The 19916-nt window shown below is 46.6% G+C and overlaps 1 protein-coding gene and 1 pseudogene across 3 annotated transcripts; one reads left to right on the top strand and one right to left on the bottom strand.

The window, feature by feature from the left end:
• Positions 1–10: 10 nt before the first annotated feature.
• Positions 11–19226, bottom strand: POU5F1 (POU class 5 homeobox 1). Of its 2 annotated transcripts, none has more exons than XM_083426263.1 (5): positions 18562–19226; positions 8794–8908; positions 7301–7431; positions 2647–2811; positions 11–1845 (listed from the first exon to the last, which is right to left on the bottom strand). In XM_083426263.1, exons 1-5 carry the CDS (start codon positions 19192–19194, stop codon positions 1555–1557), a joined length of 1335 nt encoding a protein of 444 aa, XP_083282389.1. In that variant the 5' UTR covers positions 19195–19226; the 3' UTR covers positions 11–1554. The 2 variants fall into 2 exon arrangements, with proteins under 2 accessions (XP_083282389.1, XP_083282390.1); XM_083426264.1 differs by having other exon boundaries at positions 2647–2808; positions 18562–19209.
• LOC310670984 (cytochrome c, testis-specific-like) lies at positions 14757–15079 on the top strand (annotated as a pseudogene). Its single transcript has one exon. The product of its transcript is annotated as a cytochrome c, testis-specific-like (transcript).
• Positions 19227–19916: the final 690 nt, after the last annotated feature.

Here is a 19916-nt window from a genome sequence, read left to right as displayed (position 1 = left end):
ACGAGTATGATTGGCTTTTCTTTTTTTTTTAATAGGGGTCTGTTATGAGAAATGGCATGCATACAGTTCAGATAAGAGACCAAATTATTACGGATCATTTATTTTTAAAAACACCACTACAACAATCGTGCTTTTTCCATACTAGAGGCAACAGTAAATACTGAGTAGCAAATAAATGGGAAAGGGAGTGAAGAGGAAATCAAATGCCTCTCACTGTTTTCTCTTTTAAAGTAATTGTTTCAGACGTTTGCCGCAATTTGTGAACGAGGCAAGGCATTTCTAAAAAAGGGACAAATGAAAACTGTGCTAGAGCACCAAAAGGACCACCCTAAATTTTCAGAAAAAGACATGCATTCATGACTCCCAATCTCTTCCAATCAGTCTCCCGCACACACAAATTTCTAAACTAACTTTGGTTTCAAAACTAACTTTGCATTCTTTGCTCAAGAGAGGAAGTCAGCGCCTAGAACGAAATCTACTTTGAGGTTTGACAGTGTGACAGGAGGCCTAAAAGAGAATCCATTTCAGGAGACATTCCAGATTAAAAGGATTCCTGGGGACCTGCTAACCTAGGTTTTCTAGAAAGGTTGCTACAACCTAATCACCGGCCCTAGTTAACGCAGAAGAGGACACCACATTCTATAAACTCTCTGGACTGCAGAATTCTGTTCAGTTCTTTCGTCGAAGGAAGTATTATCCTTCTCCCCAGGGAATTTTTGTTGCATGGAGGAAAACTGAACTACCCTGTTGTCAACTGCAGAATCAAAGTGTTAAGTTTTGCATCTCAACTGCTAATTGTATACCAGGCCATTGTTAAAGCACTTCTAAGCCTCACCGATCAACAGGAGAATGCTTCTTTAAAATGCTGAACTTAAAAGCACGATTCTTCTCCTACTGCTTCCCCAACCCGGTGCCGTCCAGATGTTTTGGACTACGAGTCCCATCAGACCAAGACTTGACTGGGACTGATGGTAGTCCAAACATCTGGACGGCAGCAGGTTGGCAAAAGCTGCTGTCAATTCTTTCAGTCTTGGAGGGGGGGGGGGAGAGAGCTGATGTCCAGATTACAATTGTAGTGATACAATGGAGATTAAAAAGATGGCTCCAGCAAAACTCTTTGTTAAAAGTCCCCATTGATGCTTCCAGGGCAGGCATAGGCAACCTCCGGCGCTCCAGATGTTTTGGCCTACAACTCCCATGATCCCTAGCTAACAGGACCAGTGGTCAGGGATGATGGGAATTGTAGTCTCAAGGGCCGAAAGTTGCCTGTGCCTGTTCTAGGGGCACCATTTTCTCGCCTCGGGAGTGTGATGAGCGGCAATTTAAAACCATGGTTACAATAAAAAACTAGATGCCTCGCCCGTTTCCTCTCAAAATTGCAATACCGCCAAGAAGTCCTGCATGCCTGATTTAAAAAGCAAAAAATAAAAGACAAAAATTAGACAACCCCTTTCTTAAAGGCTCCTTAGTTAGAAAGCAGGGAAGTAGCCTGAGGGGCTTCTCCCCGACTAAGGCTTAGGAGGTAGAAGCTTGTTTAAAGGGGGGGGGGGCTCTTCAGCTTGAATGCATTGGGTGGCCCATGACGGCAGAGCCAGAGGGGGAAGGAACGAAGGCGTCCCCTTCGTGGAACGGGGGCAGGTACAGGGCAGCGAAGGCAGCGCCATTGTAGCCCTGGTGGGGTGGGCCCAGCTGGTGGTGGGCAGGGCCAAGCCCGGGGGGCGGAGCCTGGCGCGCGCCATGAGGGAAGGGAGGCGGTAGGGCCGGCCCGTCGTAATCATCCCGCGAGCCAGCCCCTAGGTTGCGCCTGCCCTTCTGGCGACGGTTGCAGAACCAGACGCGGACAACCTACAAGGGTGCGGGGCAGAGGGGAGGGGGGAAAGAAGAAGACATATATAGGTTACTGCCAAGGCAACTTCCTCCGTCTTGACCCACACCTCCTTCCTGCCATTTCTCGTCTCCCCAGAGGGTTCTGCAAAACCACCTCTCTTGGGCATTGCAGAACAGGAACACAAAGTGTCTTGGAATCGCCCCCCACACTCCATGGCCTCAGTCCCCAACTCTAAAGTCGGGAGTGCTGGGACTTGGGTTGCATGTTTTGCTTGTCGAATAATAAACGTCAGAAGCGATTTGATTTTTTGTTTTAAGGCATTATATTAACAAACAATAAACAATAATTAAATCTGCATGTTCAGATCTCGCCCCAGGTGGTAGAACCCCAAGATTTGCAGAAACCATTTGCTGTACAGCCCCAAATGCGATTTGGGTGTGGATTTTGCTCGTTTTTTTGTCCCGTCCTTTTTTGAGTTACGTCTTTTGGACACTGTAAGCCTGAGGAGTGGCTGTTGATTTTTTTGAATTGATTTGTAAGCTGCTCTGGGGGCTTTCACAGCTGAAAGGTGGGAAATAAATGCTATGAATGAATGAATGAGCATTCATGGGAGCAGGATAGAGACGGATATATTATAAATGGCAACAAATCAGTAGATAAATATTATACCCCACCCACAAAATACTGTAAGGAGCTTGAGCCCATCATGTTGGACCGGGCTCATTTTGATGGTGAAAGATTTTTTTTATTTTTATTTTTGCCAGGAGTAGTGAAGTAGCAGGCGCTTGGGAAGGTGAAGAAAGATGGGTGTCACTCACATCCTTCTCCAGGCTGAGGTTATCAGCAATCTGCTCGATCTCGTCCACGTTGGGCTTGGGGCAGCGCAGGAAGTAAGACTCAAGGGTGCCCCGCACGCTGTTCTCAATGCTGGTACGTTTACGTTTCCGGGCTTGGATCATGGCAGACTCCATGGAGCACAGCTGCTGCACAAGGGATAGCCATGTTTGGTGATGGTGCCAAACCCACAACCCAGACCCACAACAACCCACCCTTCCCATCAGTGACTGAGCGGACTCTTCCACGCTCTTCCTGTGTGCGCTCACTGACATAGCCACAGGGAGGCGCTGGGAGCCTCAATGATAACTCCCTCCCGATGTAAGCCACGGTCTAATGACTCTGAAGTATATTCACCCTCTGGGCTGGCCAACCAACCAACATTGCTACACCACCCTGACCAATAGCAAATCCTAGAGCCTCTTTTAGGATGTGGGTGGCACTGTGGGTTAAACCACAGAGCCTAGGACTTGCCGATCAGAAGGTTGACGGTTCAAATCCCCACGACGGGGTGAGCTCCTATTGCTCGGTCCCTGCTCCTGCCACCCTAGCAGTTCGAAGGCACGTCAAAGTGCAAGTAGATAAATAGGTACCGCTCCGGCGGGAAGGTAAACGGCATTTCCGTGCGCTGCTCTGGTTCACCAGAAGCGGCTTAGTCATGCTGGCCACATGACCTGGAAGCTGTCTGCGGACAAACGCTGGCTCCCTTGGTCAATAAAGCGAGATGAGCGCCGCAACCCCAGAGTCAGCCACGACTGGACCTAATGGTCAGGGGTCCCTTTACCTTAGAGCCTCTTTTACCTTTGATGTTCTACTCTGGTCTATCCTCCCCCTCTCCAATATCAGAATTGTCCACTGTGCTTCAATCTGTTCTAAGCCCTTCATATACCCCCATTTCTCCAGATGCCCCCCGCCACCAGCTTTCCTCGCTCTTTAAATTCTGACGTGCTTCCCCTCTCTTCCTCTCATATTCCTACATACCTGGCCTAACCCAGTATGGCCCAACTTATGTTCTCAGCCCCCACTGGGCTGTTTTAGTTGTTGCTCAGGCTCCTCAGGCTTAAGGTGTTCTTTGCTTTCTTTATAAGGATTGTACTTCTGCAAATATTGAGGCTGCCCCCAAAGCCCATGACACTTCACTTTTGGGGACGGATGGTGGCATTTCTGCTAGGAAGGACCAGCACGGGGTATACAATACACAATGTGAAGTTAAGATTTCCTAGTTCGAATGATTTTCTCCCCAAGTGATCGCCTCTGAGCTTTCTCTTGGCATTTAGGGAAGCTTTTAACGTCTGATGCATTACTGTATTTTAATATTGTGTTGGAAGCCGCCCAGAGTGGCTGGGGAAGCCCAGCCAGATGGGTGAGGTATAAATATTTATTATTACTATTATTATTAACTACCATCATCATCATCATCATCATCATCATCATCAAGACCAGCCTTGGATTCATTTCGTCTCCCCTTACACACCACAAACTCACATTTCATAGAATCATAGAGTTGGAAGAGACCACAAGGGCCATCGAGTCCAACCCCCTGCCAAGCATTTGCCCAATTGTAGCCCTTCTTCTCCCACGGTATCGCGAACTCCACACGCACATCGTTCCTCTATTCTTATAAGCTAAAGTTCTGGTTAATAGTCTTTTCATCCTCCTTCTCCCTGGCCTGGCACAGTCGCATCTCGGTCTCTTAACTCCACTGCCAACATAATTTAGCTCTCCTATCACTCTGCCCACAACACTGGGTTGTTGTTGTTTTGGCTCTTTTATGTTTTGTTAAAAAAAATAAAAATCAAACCCTCAAATCAAGCGGCATATAAGTTTCATGAAATAAATAATAATAAGCAGATAGTCTTTTTCTAGTCAGTTACTGGCTTCCCTTCTTTAGCATGGACTCCTTGCCTTACTTTCCGAAGCCTATCCTTGCTTCTTGTATCTCTGCCAGTGCCGGATTTACGTATAAGCTAAACAAGCTATAGCTTAGGTCCGTCCCCCCCCCCCAAATTTCACTATTAATATACTTCTTAATTGTATTTCAGTTCAGCAATTACTTTGATAAAATACATATTTTGGTATGTGCAAATGGCTTTAGATAAGTATTACGTCCATGAATTACCATACAGCATATATTCAACACAAAAACAGTGACAATTTGTCGTTGACAAAGGACAGCCGGACATATAAAGGGCCCCCAATACCTTCAGTAGCTTAGGGCCTCATCAAATCCGGCCCTGATCTCTGCCCATGACCTTCACCCCCTCAAAAAAAGGTATCCAGGCCCCTTAAACAACTTCGCCCAGTCTCCTCATCCCCCCTCGAGATGTGCAAATGGTATCCCCTTCTCCTCCTTCAAATCCACTTTTCCTTCGTCGGCTTTGTCATTTTCTCTTCAGTCTCACTCCCAAACGCAATGATGAAGCCTTAAGATAGTACTTGTCCATAGTGCCCCCTAGATAACCTCATTTTTCCCTCCACTTAGAAGTTACTGGCCCTGTATTTTTATTGCTGTAGCAGCATCTGCAATTGGTTCTGCATACCACCTTGATATTCCCATAGTAATAATTTATTATTGCCCCACCTATCTGGCTGGGTTTCCCCAGCCACTCTGGGCGGCTCCCAACAGAATTAAAAGCACAATAAAACATCAAATATTAAAAACTTCTCTGAATAGGGCTGCCTCCAGATGTCTTCTAAAAGTCAGGTAGTTGTTTATTTCCTTGACATTTGGTGGGATGGCGTTCCACAGGGCGGGCGCCACCACCGAGAAGGCCCTCTGCCTGGTACCCTGTAACCTCACTTCTCACACTTATATTACTGAAGGGTGGCTTATAAATTTAATACATTTTTATCACTGTTTTGGACTGTAATCTTTTTGGGGCAACATATTTTAGAATGAACGAGTTGCATCAGAATGTGGAAAACAACTTCTGTGAGTGCATAGCAACTATCCCTCCTTTTCCTTCCTCCTGCCGCCGTTGCACCCCTTAGATCTGCTCTAGGGTTTCTCCCCCTACTCTCTGGTATACCGTATTTTTCGCACCATAGGGCGCACCTTTTCCCTCCTAAAAAGCAAAGGAAAATTTCTGTGCGTCCTATGAAGCGAATGCAGGGGGGAGGCAGGTGGGAAAAGCCCCCAAGAGCTGCACACAAGCTCCGTGCGCTCTTGCAGGCTTTTCCACAGGAGGGAGAAGGGACTGACTGGCCGCATCAGTCCCTTCTCCCACCTCCCAGAAAAGCCAGGAGAAGCCACAATCTCTTTAAAGGGGTTGTGCGGCTTCTGCGGGCTTTTGCAAGAGGTGAGGGAATTCCCCCACCTCCCAGGAAAGCCAGGAAAGCCCTGCGCAGCGTCTCCCGGCAAGGAGAAGCTGCATGGGGCTAAAGGGGAAGCCAAAACAGCGAGCGGGATCCATCCCACTCTCTGCCTTGGCTTCCTCCATAGCTGCGCACAACCCCTCTGGCAAGGAGAGGCTACACGGGGCAATGGATTCTTTAGCCCTGCGCAGCGTCTCCTGGCAAGGAGAGGTTGCGCTGGGCTAAAGAGGAAGCCAAACAGCGAGCGGGATCCATCCTGCTTGCTGCCTTGGCTTTTGCCATAGCCCCGCTCAACCCCTCTGGCAGGGAGAGGTTGTGTGCAGCCTGTACGCTGCTCTTTGGGGCTGGGGGGGATTTTTTTCCTTGATTTCCCCCCCTAAAAACTGGGTGCGCCCTATGGTCCGGTGCACCCTATGGTGCGAAAAATACGGTAATTTTCGGGAAGTGCAGGGAGATAAGAGGGAAATGAATTCTGCTGCACTCGCAGAATGGTGTGTGCAATGACTTAGCTCAGCGGTAGGCAACCTAAGGCCCATTGGGCTACAAGCAGCCCATGGGGGTCGTTTAACCGGCCCACGAGCTGCCCCCAAACCGAGCCACCTTCTCGGCGAGTCCCCGTGCGCTGTGCTAAACTGGTGCAGCACAGTGCAGGGACTCACTACCGCAGCGCCGGAAATCACGACTGCGCAGACACAGATAATTGCACACTCACACACATGCAATCTGGTCCACAGAGGGATCTCTGCTGGAGTGAACCGGCCCAGGCAAGGTAAACCTTGCCGACCCCTGACTTAGCTGGATATAATAATAATATAATAATAATAATTTATTATTTATACCCCGCCCATCTGGCTGAGTTTCCCCAGCCACTCTGGGTGGCTTCCAATCAAGTGTTAAAAAGAATACAGCATTAAATATTAAAAACTTCCTAAATAGGGCTGCCTTCAGATGTTTTTTAAGGAGAAGATAGCTGCTTATTTCCTTCACATCTGAAGGGAAGGTGTTCCACAGGGCGGGCGCCACTACCAAGAAGGCCCTCTGTCTGGTTCCCTGTAAGCTCACTTCTCGCAATGAGGGAACCGCCAGAAGGCTCTCGGCGCTGGATCTCAGTGTCCAGGCTGAACAATGGGGGTATACAGCCTTCAGGTATACAGCCTAAGCGCTTTGGGACAGAGGGCCCATCGATGTTGCCGAAGCAACTCTGCACAGCCCCAGGCAGGTTGGCAAGCAATGGTTTGATAATAATAATTTAGCAACCCGGACGAAGACTTCTCCCCGGCCCCAGGGACGCGCCACTCAACTCCCTCTCTCCAGAAGGCTCACCTCCTGCAAATTCTCGTTGGAATCAGCCTCCTCCAGCCAGCGCTGGAGGAGGGGCTTCAGTTTGCACATGTTCTTGAAGCTGAGCTGCAAGGCTTCGAAGCGGCAGATGGTGGTCTGGCTGAACATCTTCCCTGCGGGAGGGAGAAAAGAAGAAGACAGGCAAAAACCAGATTTGGGGACAGGAATGCAGGGAGTGCGCTAGAAGCAGAGGTAGGTAGGCAGGCAATGCAACAGGAACTCTGCATGATAATTGGGGACTTCCCTGGCTTTTTTCTGGCCCATGTAGGACCAGTCTGGATAGTTGGCCTTGGTGAAGACTTGACGTTTTCATCCCAAAAAAAGTTTTTTATTAGAGTTCCTACTGAAATGAGGCAGCATTTTAATGTTGTGTTTTAATCTTGTTTTTAAGTTGTATTTCAATCAATTGTTTTTATACCAGTGTTAGCTGCCCTGAGCCCAATCTTGGCTGGGGAGGGCGGGGTATAAATAAAATTTAATAATAATAAGTAGTAGTAGTAATAATAATAATAATGAAAAACACAGCCTAGACTCAGATCAGAGGCAGCCCAAGACTGGAGGCAGCTATTCCTGGTTCAGTTGCCTCCAATGGAGGGATCTGTGATAACTCTTATGAGTTTTCACCACTAGCCACAGGCTTATTTTTTCACCCAGGCCTTCCCCGGGGGTAGGGGGAAGCCTGGGAAGTGTGTCTAAAGGTCCTGGGCTGCCCAGATACACCCCTCTTGGCCTCGCTGATGTGGTCCAAAGGAAAGCAGTGTCATACATTTGGCACCAGCTTGACTGCAGGAGTTTTTGGAAGGAGCCATCCAACCATCTGTTGCAGGCATAGGCAAACTTGGCCCTTCAGAAGTTTTGGGACTACGATTCCCATTGCTCCCTGACCACTGGTCCTGTTCGCTAGGGAGCATGGGAATTGTAGTCCCAAAACATTTGGAGGGCTGAGTTTGCCTATGCCTGATCTGTTGCATGCTGACAGCTTCTGGGAGCCACAGGTGAGTGTGGGGGTGGGGTGGGGTGGGGGGACCAACAGCGGAAAAACTATCCCAGAAAGAGCACAATGTTTTCCCCACCCTCCTTTAACAGCCCATCCACCACTAGTGTAGATGCACCTTGGCTTCAGGCAGAGGAAATATGTAACTTGCTGCTCTGCCTCAGCCAGCAAAATGTATTGATCCAGCTCAGGCATAGGCAAACTCAGCCCTACAGATGTTTTTTGGGACTACAACTCCCATCATCCATAGCTAAGAGGACCAATGGTCAGGGATGATGGGAACTGTAGTCCCAAAAGAGCTGGAGGGCCAAGTTTGCCTATTCCGGGTCCAGCCCAATAAGCATTTCCACCTGCTTACTCCCATATCTGCAGGAGGAGAATAAGTTCATTGCGTTCGACTTGTTTCTGGATTCCCACACTGAACACATGAAAGGTCTCCTTTGTGGTATTATTATTATTATTAACACTGAAAAATACCCACCATACAGCAGACCCAGAGCCAGTCCCACGTCTGCCTGAGTAAAGCCCAGCGAGATTCTTTTGTGCTTCAGCAATTTGGCAAACTCTTCCAGATCCTCTGAGGTAGTAACAGGAACCTAGGGAGAAAGAAGGGAGAAAAGGTGGGCTTGGGTCAAGAGAACAAGAACAAGGGCGGCTTGTTTATGGGAAAACACATCAAATCACCACCATGGCCATCTCACCTCCACAGCCAGAGGTTGTAGCTGTCTTTCCCACTCAGGCCCCCAGGCCTCAAAGTCTAAACCATTGGTCACCAGTTAACCACCAATATTCCCCCAGGAAACCAGTAAGACTTAGATTCTGACCCGTTAAGCCAGGGGTAGAGAACTTGTGGATGTGCTATTGAACTACAATTCTCATGAGGCCCACCGGAGCGTCTGGGCTAAGCCATCAGCTCATGAGAGGTCTCTCATCAACTCCGTTCAACAGACAGGTCATATATAGTTGCATATATAGTGGAGAAGCCAGCATCCTAAGTTGTAATTTGGGGGGGAAAGCACTAGAAGCATCCATGGTAGCTATTTCAATTGCTTTTGTTCAATTTGCCCCTTGCAAACAGCTGAAAGTCAGCAAATGTTTGGTAATAAACCTGATTTGCAATGGGGGTCGAATAATTTTGATTGCATCTCTCTCTCCCGTGTGTGTGTGTGTGTGTGTGTGTGTGTGTGAGAGAGAGAGAGAGAGAGAGAGAGAGAGAGAGAGAGAGAGACTTTTTGTGAATTAGAAGTGTACATTGCATATCAGAAGTTGATCACCAAAACAGCCCAGACTCTCAGCCCCAAAGCTAATTTAGCTCTTAATGGCGGAATATTGCTGCCTTGTTGTTGTTTTTTAGAGCATCTGGATACAAACATATTACACGTGTGCAGAGGGAGTGACACTGATCAGCTACCAGGCCCTGTTAGCCTTGGGACAAGGTTACCTGTATGAATAAACCTATTTCTCAGTGATGATACCACAATCCACATGGCAGCGTTTATTGGCAGTCAGACCAGTTTTTCCACAGGGACAGATTAAGTAACTGAACTGAGTGTGTGTCTGAGGATACGTCCCAGACTGGTCTGCAATGAGCAGGTGCTGTGACAATGTGGGGAAAAGTTCCCCCAGGGAAGAATTTTTCTTTGTATATACTGCTGCCACAGAGGATGACTAATCACTTAAAACTTGCAGTACTAGTCTTTAGCATATGTTATCTTTCTTCAGACACCGATTAGATCTTTCTCCCAGTCTAGTCAAGCAAATAGCTTCTCTGATAAACTCATATCCTTCACAAATACCAGGGGAATCCAAACACATTGGTGTTTTGTTTTTGAACTAAAGGAGCTGATCGCCTTAGCCTTGGGCGAGAATCAAATGGTTGTCTGAATGTGTCCCTGTCTGATGGCCCATCAGAGCTGATCACAACCCTTCTCAGAAAAAAAAAAGGGTAGGACAGAATGAGGAACCCCGTTTTCCAACTTCATATTTTATTTTATTTTTTAAAAAAATGTTTTCTAAAGTGCATTATTTGAGTGATTCTGTTACTTCGATCAACTAAAAATGGAACAATATAGGGACAAGATTTCGGGGTGGGGTGGGCGATGAAGTACACAAAATAAACTGTAGTAAGTTAAGCTTCTAGGTTCTATTCCAAGATGAAGAATAAGAAAATATCAGATAGATCCCGGAGTGAGAGATTTTCTCCATTGGGTGCTCAAATAACTTGCCCAGCTTTGGATATCAGTCTGCTTCTCCCCACACATCAAGGTGAAATTTGTTGTAACACCTCAGGCAACCGATGCCTTGAAGCAGCCCTAGGAGCCACAGAACCACCTGAGATGCTTCAACGCTTATCTAAGAACTTGAAAATCCAGGGAAATCTAACATCCGTTAAGACAGGAGCTCCCAAACTTTCTTCCTCACAGACCACTTGAAAACTGATGAGGGTCTTGGTGAAGATTGGTCTGCTTGCTGTTATCAATTGCAATGCACTGCCAATGTATGTAGCAGTTGCTGCCAGAATTAGAATGGCAAAACAAAATAAGAGTATGCTGAGCTGGCGAGATTATCAGCAAGGTTAAGAGATGTTACAGACGAAAAATTTATCAGAGAGTGGGATATATACAGAGCATATGTAAAAGAACACTGTCAGAAGATCAATCTGTTGGCAAGTCTTGATTGAGCTTCGGTGTGTATGTAGGATAATTTTATAAAATTAAATTTATAGTAAGTCAAATAGCATAGAGAAAGTAAAGTTTAAGTGCATATTTAAGGAACTTAATTCGAAAATGCAAGGGGAAGATCGGAGGTCTTGTCAAATTTAATCACAAATGGATGTACAAAGCAAGTACAGTGGACCCTTTGGGTTACGGCTGCGGCAAACCCGGAAGTGCCCTCTTTCTTGGTGCCAATCTCCCACACAATTAAGGGCTGGGAGTTCTTCCATTGTCAAAAGACCTGGAGTGTCTAAGACAGGCATAGGCAAACTCTGCCCTCCAGATGTTTTGCGACTACAGCTCCCATCATCCCTAGCTAACAGGACCGGTGGTCAGGGATGATGGGAATTGTAGTCTCAAAACATCTGGAGGGCTAAGGTTGCCTACGCCTGGTCGAAGACCACTACATTCAGAAGTGCTATGATACCACATAAACAGCTATGGCTTTCCTCCAAAAATTATGACAGCTCTAAAGATGTTGTTAAGGATGCTGAGAGTTATTAGGTCACACACACACACACACACACACACACACACACACTCCCCTCACAGAGCTATAATTCTCAGAGTGGTTTAACAATCAATCCCTCTTTCCAGGAAAAGCTGGGAAATGTAGTTCTGTGAGGGGGAATAGGGGGTTTCCTGGCACAACTCTCAGCACCCATAACAAATGAAAGCTCCCAGGATCCTTTGGGGGAAACCATTACTCTTTAATAAAGCGCTGTCGTAGCGCTTTAATTAAATGTGTGAGGCGAATGTGGCCAAAGCCAGATTTTTTTTACGCAAAGACGGATCAAGAAAGGCTGGAGATACAGGAAAAGTCCAGCGTAGTAACAGTAAATCAGATCGGTAGTTGGGTTCCTATCGAGGGTATTTGTCGAGCCAACAGGACAGTGATGAGGAACTGAGGAACGGCTAAGGGAGCTGGGCATGTTTAGCCTGGAGAAGAGGAGGTTAAGGGGTGATATGATAGCCATGTTCAAATATATAAAAGGATGTCACATAGAGGAGGGAGAAAGGTTGTTTTCTGCTGCTCCAGAGAAGCGGACACGGAGCAATGGATCCAAACTACAAGAAAGAAGATTCCACCTAAACATTAGGAAGAACTTCCTGACAGTAAGAGCTGTTCGACAGTGGAATTTGCTGCCAAGGAGTGTGGTGGAGTCTCCTTCTTTGGAGGTCTTTAAGCAGAGGCTTGACAACCATATGTCAGGAGTGCTCTGATGGTGTTTCCTGCTTGGCAGGGGGTTGGACTCGATGGCCCTTGTGGTCTCTTCCAACTCTATGATTCTATGATTCTATGAGGATTGGCGCGATCGTTCTGTGATATTATGGCAGTGGACAAAGATGTACTGTAACTTTGGAATGAATGTGTATTAAGAGCAAGAAGTAATAGAGTTTATATTGGGGGTAACTGCTTTTAAATGTGTGTATTAGGAGGAAAGGGCACTAAAATGACGACAATTTTTAATGGGGACTTAAAAATAATAATCACAAACTGAAAAAACCCACAGTGGAATGAATGGACAGATTTGCCCACCCATAATACCACTCTTGGGCACATTGCAGCAATAAAGTAAACTCAAAACCCCACACCCACTAACAAAAAACAACAAGAAGAAGAAGTAATAGTAATTGTGGTTGGAAGCACCATTTCCCACCCACCCAACTTTCTCGTTTTTAAATACAAGACAGGATTTTGGAACCTGAGAGGTAGCAGCAGAGCCATTCCCCTGTGCTCCCCCCTCAAAAAAAAAAAAAAAAAAAACTTGGGTAGGGGGGAAAGAGTGAAAACCCAGCTTAAAAGCTCTAGCTTGATCAGCACAGCAGGGTAAATGGCCTGAAAGATGAGCTGGGGCCCTTCTCTCGCGCCCCCCCATACCTCACCCTCGCAACATCATCAGTGAAAACTTTTGCCTTCTGACAATTTTGCCTTCTTCTAGAAAAGATGGTGTTGTCCTCCCCCCCTTCAGAAAGAGCAAAAGTAGATTAAAAGGGTCTTTTGTGTTCCCCGCCCATCCCACTTCCATTGATCTTTGGGCAAGGGGACAGATACTGACTGGACCCAAGTGCAGATACCTCTGGGCAGGGTTCGGCTGGCATTGCAGATAAGATCTGCAATAAAGATCTTATTGCAGATCGCATTGCAGATAAGATCTGCAATAAATAATGCCTGTTAAGCAGCACTTCTAGAATCGCCCCTTTTAGCATTTTTAAAATATTTATTTGGTGCAGCTATGAACTCACTTCTGGAGCAGGCTGGCCAAACAACAGCCCCAAAGCTGCAAAGGATCTCAGATCTCCTGGAGATCACAGGAGACGATTTTAGCATAACAAGTCAACTGTGCCTCCAATACAGTTATTTGAACTGCCTCAACATAAGGTTGCCACCGCTATTTCTGGCCTTAAGACTATTCCTCTTTTGAAATCCGGTTGGCGTTCAAAGCTTCTCTGAATTTCAGGAGTGTGAAAAAGTTCGGCGAGAAACAGTTATTGGTGGCATTTAGACAGCTGCCAAACAACCTTGTTCTCTGTGTGGGTATATAATCCATTTATGAAAATGCAATAAAAATGGTCAGCAGAGAGATAAACAGTTTCACAGCATGACATAACATGTAAACAATGGGTTACAATTCAAAGAAGGTGCTGGCAGGCCTCTTTGGGGAGGGTTTTCCACAGATGGGGTGCCACTACCAGGAAGGTCCTCACTGAAGGCCAGTTTCCCCTTTTTTTCCATACTTGTTTCAGGATTTAAAGCCAAATATCCTGCACAGCCAACCATGACCTCTCCTGAGATAGGAGAATTTAGGTATAGGCCTACCTAGTAACGTCAGTAAAACACCTCTGAGCACATACAGAGTGCATTTTCTCACCACTAGGGAACCACTGCCAGTTCCCACACACATCTGGGCTCCCAGGAAGCCTGTAGCCTCACATGGCAATAGTATCCTTTCTTATACAGTGCTACCTCGAGTTACAAACGCCTCAGGCTACAAACTCCGCTAACTTGGAAGTTACCTCAAGTTGAGAACTTTGCCCCAGGATCAGAATGGAAATCGTGTGCCGGCAGCGCAGCAACAGCAAAAGGCCCCATTAGTGAAAGCACCCCTCTAGTTAAGAACAGTTTCAGGTTAAGAACAGACCTCCGGAACAAATTAAGTTCGTAACTAGAGGTACCACTGTAGTCTGGAGGCAAGCACATGATTATAGATGTCATTATTATTATTTTTACTTTAAAAAACGTTGTCATTTTCCACGAGGTAGAACGATATTTATTCCCAAGCCTTAGGGTAGGAGAAAACTACCTTTAAATTCAAAGCACCGTCGAATGAATGAAGAGCATTTCAAGTGCAACATGGAACATGCCTAGAGCCCTTAAAAAAAATAAATCAGGATTGAAAAACTTTTTGCTTGGTTTTTGCTTTTAATGTTTCTGGAACGTAGAAGCAGATGCAAAGCACAGAATGGGGAGGAAGAGAAATTGTGTGCCCCCCCCCAACTGAAGTAATTAATGCATAAAGGTAAAGGACCCCTCACAGTTAAGTCCAGTCGCGAAGGACTCTGTGGTTGAGGAGCTCATCTCGCTTTACAGGCGGAGGGAGCCGGAGTTTGTCCTCAGACAGTTTTTCCAGGTCATGTGGCCAGCATGACTAAGGAATCAAAACTGGGAAGAACCCTGACATCACAGGGCACAGAAGGGCTTTGCATCCCTTCCTCTACTCCGCGTGCCATGGGAGATGTTGAGAAGGGCAAGAAAATAGGTGTTCAGAAGGGTTCACAGTGCCACACAGTTGGAAAGGGAGGCAAGCACAAAACTGGCCCTAATCTGCCTGGTCTTTTTGGCCAAAAGACCGGTCAAGCCTAAGGTTCCTCTTGCACGGAAGCCAACAAAAGCAAAGGTGTAACCTGGGGAGAAAACACACTGCTGGTTTACTTGGAAAACCCCAGGAAAAACCGTATATTCCAGGAACTAAGATGACATTTGCTGGCATTAAGAAGAAGGGGGAGACGATGGATTTAATAGCCTGCCTTAAGGAGGACACTTCTAATTAATGGCTTCTAATGCCTTATTTCACCTTACAAATGGAAATGAGATTGGTTTTTAAACTTTCCGTTTTTGCACACATTATATTGCAACAACTTCAAAAATCCTTCAGCCACAGAACTTTGATCACGGATGGTTTTTAACGTATATACTTGTCCTTGCATTATAATTTATAGAACAGAATGAGTACAGTCAGGGCTACTCTAGTGTTTCCTGATCTTGTAATTAAAAAAGACGACAACCCCTCTCTCTCTAAAAACAAAAAGCAGGACAAATACCTTTATTGGGATCAACCAAAAGTTAATGATCAAACTAGACATCAAATTTTGCAGGACTCCTCTTTGGACTGGATGTTATGTTCAACAAAACTGATAAAAGGAGGGAAAGACTTTGCGGAATGATTGAAAAGGCTCATTGTAAGCCATGGTGCAGTTTATGAAGAAAACGCGATTTCAGAACTCAAAACAGAAATTTACTTTTGCGAATCATGAGATGATATGGAATTGTGGTGTCATGTGAGGGGAAGAGAGACAGAGGATAGAGAGAGTGAGCGCACAACCATTTGTACTAGACCCTCAAAAATGATTCTTTGACCTTGATTCAACTCAAAAGCGACTTCAGAAACTGTAAACCTTATGGGTGTCAGAAATGGCACTGCAGAGGATAAGTTAAGGGGACATGTTGGGAGAGCCCAGATCCCATCTGACAGGACATTTAAAGTGGAAAACATTTGCAGGACAAATATCCAGCATTGCTCTTTATAAGTTTTAACCCCACTGCCAATCAGTTGTGCTGGGTGACGAGAATTATGGTATGGGGGGGGGAAGGGGGGAGGTAATGCCCTTGCCTTTCACCATGCTTAGAATTATAAACTTCTACAATCCACTTCTGCTTAATCCCTAGCTTGGAGACTTAGAAAAGCCACCGAAATACCACAAATATGAGATATGGGGCAGACGAGATGGGAAGAAAAATCACTTGCACTAAAAAAAAAACCCCACAGTTCCTCCCACCTACAGTTTCTCATTTATAGAAACAGGATGCGTTCCACAGAGAAAATAAAATTATTATTATTATTATTATTATTATTTATTTGTACCCTGCCCATCTGGCTGGGTCTCCCCAGCCACTCTAGGCGGCTTCCAACAAAGATTAAAAATACATCAAATACATATAGGAATGGCCATGAAGTCACCTGCAAAAAAAGAAGATATCTGCCATCTGGCTGTGGGCTGTAAGGTTTTCAATAGGCAAGATCTTGAGCTTGGAGAGTTTATCAGTGATCAATGAATGCCCCTGGGCCACAGCAACTTTCCATTTTAAACACAAGCGGAAATAAGCAATATTGATTGCTTTTGCACAAGCTGATATTAAGGAGAGGCCTGCAGAGATGACGGGATAGAATGAACTATCTAGATATCCAAAATCTTCAGTGGACTCTGGCACTAAGTTTTCAGACGTGTCCTTGGAATACATAAAAAATATATCCTAAGGAATTCCTCCAGGTAACTCTGAGGCCACCAGTAAGTATCTCTATAAGCCACGTAATGAGGGGAGGTTCCTAGAACGAAAGGGGGCCTCATAAGTCATCTTGTTTAACACCCTGCTAGATCCTGGAAATTGAGAAGTAGAATATAACATCACAATAAGGGCTGTCTCTGCTTGGAGACCACCACTGAGGGAGAGCTCATTACTCCTCTAGCTAATTGCTGAAATGCTCCATTAACACTCAAGGAAAATCTCCCTCCTATAAAAGCCTATAGGTTCTTGTCTTCTCCCTCTGGGGCAGCAGAGAACAAGTTTTTGCTCTTCAGATATCTGATGCATGTCCCACCCAGAGATAGTTTTGTTACTACTGTCAAACCAGGTACACACCCTGTCCTCAGCTCAATCACTTTGTCCTCCCCAAGTTTGGAACTCTGCATTTGAAGAATTTCCTGCATGCCTGTCTTCTGAGGTTTCGGCTATCCTCAGCTTTGTGCCATCTGCAAACTGTGATAAAGATTCCCTCTATCCCTTCTTCTAAGTACTGTAGCCACTGATAAGAACATAAAAGTATATCAGGTCCAGGACTCAACACCCCAAACGAAACCTCCCCCGCCCCCCCATTTTGCTCTTCCAAGTTCTTCAACAATCTTTGAGGACAGTTTCCCAATCATTTGTGAATCCACTGAACAGTACTATCCTCCAGCTCACACTTAACAAAAACGTTTTGTCAACTGTTTTGCTGAAAACAAGATAAATTGCATCAAGCAGCAGTTCCCACAAACTGCTAAGTTAATAACTCAATCAAAAAAAGTGATTAACCTAGCAGGAGCCAGCATGGATTTGTCAAGAATAAATCATGGCGCACTAATCACTGCGTTGTTATCAAGATGCTTCTAATCTCTCCTAGCGGTTTTAGTGTGGGGACACCTGGGGAAAAGGAGAGTTCAAGTCACTGCCTAACCCACCTCACATGGTTGTTGTGAAGATTAAATGAGAAGGGAGAGAACCACAAACACCACTATCAGCCTCTTGGAGATGAAGGTGAGATATAAACAGCTATTAGCCATGAGAGCTAGGCAGAACCTCCACAGACAGGGGAAGCCTACCAGTGGATACCAGTTATTGGCAACTGACAAGGAGGGCTGGTTTCATGAACCACTTAGGAGCTTTCCAGAGCGCTTGTCTGGCTGCTGCTGCTGGCAAAAGATGCTAACTAGATGGACCTGATCCAGCAGGGCTCTAGTACGTAATAAAATCCAAGTAGTAGTTGGAGAACCCAGAGCTTACATTCTGAAGAGAGAGTACTGGGGTTCAAACCTGCCCAGAAACACCATCATCTAACCTTGCAACCCTATGGGGGTTACATGCAGAACATGTCACCACCGTGCCTCATGCATGCAATTAAATATAGCCCAACCACAACATCGCTTGAAGTAGAAAACGGTCAACCAGAGGCTAGAGGTTTTTTAGACTTGAATCATAACAGTTCAGATCCTTGCACAAACCCTGGGCCACTGAAATCTCATTTCCAAGTTTATTCCTGGCAGTTACCACCAAACCCTTTGCGTTTTAAGACTGATACGAATGCAGACTCTGCGGCTTTAACCATGTCCTGGTTTTCCTCTCCCCCAGACAGACCACCCTTTGCTTTAAGACCTGCGGCATGCTGAAAACGGACATAGATATTCACTTCCTATTTCATACAATAACTATGGGGTACCCAATTAAGTTGACAAGACAGGACAATCCTAGCTAGCAGTGTGGAAACTAGGTGTGTTCATTGCACCATTAACTTGTTGAACACTCTCCATATTTCCCTTTCTGTAATTCTTATCCTCTCTCACCATCCATCTGTAGGGCTGGGAATCCAAAATCCTGTAGAAAGCGGCTGCCAGCCCGTGTAGGTAATACTGAACTAGATGGGCTCGACTCTGCAGAAGGCAGTTTCTTATGTCCCTCACTCATCCCCCTGGGGTTCCCAGACTCACAACAGCATCCTTACCTCATCTCCGCTGCCGCCGCCACCATCCTCCTTGACTTCTCCAGAGGCTGCCTGCCCACCGGGGCTGCTGCTACCATTACTCTGGGGACTGGTCTCCTCGCTGCCAGTCAGGCTGCCCAGATCATCATCCTGGCTAGCAGGGCTGCTGGAGGGCTGGGGCTCCTCGCCGGGTGAAGCAGCTCCACCGCTATCTCCAGGCGCAGTGCAGGCCGAGGGGTTCGGCACAAGGCAGCCACCTGCCCAGGTGTGCACATAGGAGGGCCCCGGCTGCTCAAAGTCAGGCTCCACTTTGATGTCAGGTTTTGGGCCTTGGCAAGCAGCTTCCCCGGGCTGAGGGACCCCATAAGCTCCCATCATCACCCCGGGATGGTGACTCCAGGCATCTCCAGCAGAGAAGGGGTACCAAGTCCGGGGAGCTTCTCCTCCGCCAGGGTGGGACTCGAGCATCCCTCCCGGAGGCCCATAGTCAGGCCTGAACCCAAATCCCTGCCCAGGGGCTGCCCCACTGAAGGCTTCAGGCAAGAAGCCTCCACTAGCTTCATGGTGAGGAACAGCAGGGATGTTGCCAAGGTGAAGCCCTTGGACAGGGAAAGGATAGGGACGATCTAACTCTCTGCCCAAGTGCCCAGCCATGGCGAACTTGGTTGTTTTCTGTTTTCAAAAGGCTGGTGCTTAAACTCAAAAAAGTGTCCAGGAAGCAGAGTTATTGCTTTTAATCCAAAGGTGGGAACCCAGGTGTAGATAAACTGACGCTAGCAGAAGTTCAGACAGTCCAAAGAAACGCAGCCCCTAAAAACCTTCCTAGGTCTTCTTCCCCAAATCAGATTTCTCCCTTTTCTTCAGCTCTTGCAGCCACTCAAAGGATGTTGCCACCACCACTAAATGGAAGCCAACTTTAGTAGCACTCACAGTTCGGTCAGTCAGGCCCGGGGGTGAAGAAAAGAAAAATAGAGAAAGCTGGAAGGGAAAAAAAGCTGAGAAGATCTGATCAACCAGCCGGCCAGCAGCTAATTATTTTTAAAAAGTCAGTAGACCTGGTGCATCCAAGTCTGGGTCCAAGAATCCAGGTGCAAAGTGAGGTGTGAAATAAGGATGCAGAATATATCCGCTCTGTCTATAGGCTGAAGTCAAGGTGTGCAGCTGGCTGAAGAAGAGACCAGCCAACGATGCAAAATCCCAAAACCCCCGAAGTGGTGAGAAGTGTCCCCAGACGCCCAGCCGAGGCAGAAGCTGCAGCGCTTCTCCTCTCCGACCTCCACCGGTGGGGCGGATTTGAAAGCCTTTGGGGCCATCCTGAAAGCTGCCCCGCCCCTGCGGCTTAAAGAGACCCTGCGCGCCCACCCCTCCTTGCTGCC

This window comes from Podarcis tiliguerta (genome assembly GCF_965153285.1).
Source record: "Podarcis tiliguerta genome assembly, chromosome: 2".
In the NCBI taxonomy this organism is placed as follows: domain Eukaryota; kingdom Metazoa; phylum Chordata; class Lepidosauria; order Squamata; family Lacertidae; genus Podarcis; species Podarcis tiliguerta.
Note: the sequence above shows the minus strand (reverse complement) of the source record. Positions and strands in the feature narration are given on the sequence as shown.